The sequence below is a fragment of the Mus caroli genome, chromosome 9 (assembly GCF_900094665.2).
Source record: "Mus caroli chromosome 9, CAROLI_EIJ_v1.1, whole genome shotgun sequence".
In the NCBI taxonomy this organism is placed as follows: domain Eukaryota; kingdom Metazoa; phylum Chordata; class Mammalia; order Rodentia; family Muridae; genus Mus; species Mus caroli.
The window spans coordinates 100,544,619-100,548,410 of record NC_034578.1 but is presented as its reverse complement, the minus strand read 5'-3'; the positions used below and the strand labels follow the sequence as shown (position 1 = coordinate 100,548,410).

The 3,792-nt window shown below is 49.0% G+C and overlaps 1 protein-coding gene across 1 annotated transcript; it reads left to right on the top strand.

Moving 5' to 3' along the window:
* The first annotated feature begins 636 nt into the window (after nt 1–636).
* On the top strand, nt 637–3,105 carry LOC110301971 (U8 snoRNA-decapping enzyme-like). Its single transcript, XM_021172703.1, has 4 exons — nt 637–948; nt 1,032–1,301; nt 2,064–2,241; nt 2,956–3,105. The coding sequence occupies exons 1-4, from the start codon at nt 808–810 to the stop codon at nt 3,102–3,104; spliced, it is 738 nt and encodes a 245-aa protein (XP_021028362.1). The 5' UTR covers nt 637–807; the 3' UTR covers nt 3,105.
* The last annotated feature ends 687 nt before the right edge of the window (nt 3,106–3,792 follow it).

The window sequence follows — 3,792 nt, the reverse complement described above, 5'->3', positions numbered from 1 at the left end:
CCTTAGGGAATCTTAGGGACTGAACCACCAAGCAAAGAGTATGCTTCCCCCCCCCCCACACACACACACACATATGTAGCAAATGTGCAGCTTGGGCTTCACGTGGGTTCCCTGACAACTGGAGCAGGGACTTACCCTGACTCTGTTGCCTGCCTGTGGATCGAGTTCCCCTAACCGTGCTGCCTCAGTGGGAGATGTTCCTAGTTCTTCAGTGACTTGAGGCATCAGGGTGGGTTGGTACCCAGAGGGGGACCTCCCACTTCTCAGAGGTGAAGGGGAAGAGAATGGAGGAGGGGCCATGTGAGGGGGAAATAGGAGGGGGGGGGGCTGCATTCGGGATTTAAAATGAGTAATTAATGGGAACAATAAAACAAAAGGTTTACATTCCTACTCCCTTTTCTTCTATTCAGCTCCAACCCACATTTTCTGGTTCTATCCAGACCAAACCCCGAGTAGTGGCTCTTTCTTTATTCTCTCTATTCCTTCCACTTTCAGGACTCTTTGGTAATCTGATCTTATCCAAGGTGGAAAACCTGAGACTCATAGCTTCACAGGCCTCCTAACTATGACTTAGGACACTAGCCACACCTTTAGCCACGCCCTAGTCCGAGAGGCCTTATCTTGAGGAAGCTTTCAACTTCCCAGCCTTCTCCACCGCCAGGTCACAAGGCCCCAGGCTGACAGGATGCTGTTCCATTAGCAAAGCCTGCACTGGTGTCTCCGTTCTGCCCATGGACCCTGAAGGCATGGGTGGTCTGAAATGATAATCTCCTGCGAACTGCGTAAACTGACCAAAGTAAAGAGCCCATGGCCACGCCCACTAAGATAGAATTGGAGGACGCCCTGGCCCTGGGGCCCAGCTGGCGGCATCTTTGTCACGTGATGCTGTATGCGCCCAATCCAGGGGTGCTCTTTGGTGGCCGTATCTTGCTGAACTATGCTGTGCTGGTGAGGAATGGCTACTAGCCGTCCTAGCCCTTCTGGGATTATCTTTCTTTCTCCTAGCTAATCCTCATTCCTTCCTTCCTCAGATGTCTATGCGCTTTGATGGGCGACTGGGCTTCCCTGGTGGTTTTGTGGACGATCGTAGCCCCAGCCTGGAGGAAGGACTGAATAAGGAACTGTTGAAGAAACTGGGCGAGGGAGTGTCCACTTTCAGCATCTTATCCACTGACTATCGAAGCTCCCTTGCTGAGTCCAAATCAAAAGTGGTGGCCCATTTCTATGTCAAATGCCTAACACTAGAGCAGCTCCAGGCGGTGGAGGCTGGGGCACCACAAGCCAAGGACCATGGGCTAGAGGTGGGGCTAGCCTGGGACCTCTTACCACTACCTGCCTCCTTTCTCTGTGGTTCTTTTCCAAAGAAAGCCCCTTTAGAAGTTCCTGATCATCAGACCTTGTGCCCATCCCAGTGTCTAGGATAAGTCAAAAGCATCCATGATGGATAATACTGCCAGTGTGGTCTCCTATGAACATTTTACATCACACACACACACTTGACTGGCCTCTGCAGAGATTTCTCTAGAACACACTCAGCTAAGTGTGGTGATGGTCAGGCATGACACCATAATAGCATAGTAGTGCCTTAACTTTGGGCCGCTGACTTAGGGAGCCATGGAAGAGATTCTCCAATTCTGGCAAGTACTAAACTCCTGGGGTTGGGGAAGGTGTAAAAAAGAGACTCCTGGATTCACACTGGCAACTTCTAGTGAGCAAGCAACTCTTAGACTTCCCTCAGATGATCCTTGTTAAGGGAGGAGTAGGAGGAAGGCCTGTGAATTCAGTTTTCTTGAGTTCCCCCGTGAGGCCTACATAGCTAGTGTAGACCCACTGGCAGCTAGGGCTGTGCCTGCATTCGGGCTGCAGGAGCCAGAAAGTGCTGTTGAACTGGTTAACATGGAGGTGGACCCAGGATGCCTTGGGGGCCCTTGCCTGTCCAGGGTTAGGCCCACTGGGCCCCACTGAAGTATGAAGCCCTAGGACTGGTTCTGCCGGGATATCTGCTCTGGAACTAACTTGTTGTAGTGAGAACTGTCTTGTCCTCTCTCTCCTTCCTTTCAAAGGTCTTGGGCCTGGTGAGGGTGCCCCTGTACACCTTGCGGGATGGTGTGGGAGGCCTGCCTGCTTTTCTGGAGAATTCCTTCATTGGTGTTGCCAGGGAGCAGCTACTGGAAGCCCTCCAGGACTTGGGAATTCTGGCTCCCGAAACTGCCTCAGACCTCAAGGAACGAACAGTTCAGCGTAAGCAGACCTTAAGGCTGTTTGGGGCCTGAGCCGAGAGAACTTGGTATTGGGAGGGTGGGGGAGAAGGGAAATGCTTTTGGGGTCTTGGAGATGAGAGCTGACACCAGATTAAAAGGCAGAACTGTAATGCAATGCATTTTGAACAAAAGACCCCATCACCCTGTGGCACCAGAGACAGAAATCCATAGACCTTTGCCGGGTCCTTAACATGTAAGGTCCTTCCCTGTACCTGTCAGGCATGCACACATGCACTCTGTGCCACACATGGTCTACCTCACTTCATGGTCACTCTAACCAGGAACCATAATCCCCTCCGCTCCTTGTTAAGCAGGGGAGAGTCGTTCCCTCTCTTGTAAAGCTACCTTCTAGTGCGCAGCTCCATGTTTGCTGGAGGAGCTAGAGGCAGGTGTCCCAGTTTGAATATGCTTGGTCCAAGGAGAGGCACTATTTGGAGGTGTGGCCTTGTTAGAGTAGGTGTATCCCTGTGGGTGTGGGCTTTAAGATCCTCATCCTAGCTGCTTGGAAGTCAGTATTCTGCTAGCAGCCTTCAGATGAAGATGTAGAACTCTCAGCTCCTCCTGCACCATGCCTGCCTGGCACTGCCATGCTCTGACCTTGATGATATCAGACTGAACCTCTGAATCTGTAAAAATGGCCCCAATTAAATGTTGTCTTTATAACAGTTGCTTTGGTCATGGTGTCTCTTAACAGCCGTAAAACTCTTAAGATGGCACGGGATTTCCCTTTGGAAGTGGCCTCTCACCTGTGACTTAACCAGATGCACAAGTTCCAGAGAGCTGGAGGAAGTCATGACCAGCTCCACAGTCCCCTTTTCTTCCCCCACAACTGAACGAAACTGAACATAAAGGGTCAGAAGGTGGTGGTGGTTTTTCTTGGGCTGCCCTTGGTGGACCTAAGACCTCTGAGTGTGTTGTCCTCTCTGGAGAATTCAGAAGGGAATTGACCCAGCCTGTCTGGCCTGCCCTGCCAAAAAGAGCCTTCTAGGAGAAGATGCTGTCAACAGGGCCTTCGGGCTCTTTAGCTTTCTCAGCTGATGCTGGCCGACCTGATGCCATTAGATAGACAGCCTTGCTGCTAAGGACTCCAGAATGTTGTCAGAAGACTTTTCCTAAAGGGACAGACAATGACTCTTTTAGGCTTTGGGAACCACACATTTCCCTAACTTTAGTTTTAGCTACCAATTTTTAAAGAAATATATATATATATATATATATATATATATAATTACATATATATGTATAATATATATATACATAATTCTTATATGTGTGTGTATATATGTGTGTGTATATATACATACATATATATGCATATACATACCATATTTTTTATTGTATTTATTTGTAATAGTCAGAAACTAAAAACAACCTAGATGCCCGTCAACTGAAGAATGGAGAGGTTATACTAACAGAGGCACCAGTTTAATGTCACTCATGTAGGGATAGAGAGAACAGTTAACTTTGTGAAGTAGCTTGAAAATCAGAGACCTTGATGCTGAAGCCAGTTGGGAGTGGAGAGTGTGCAGTG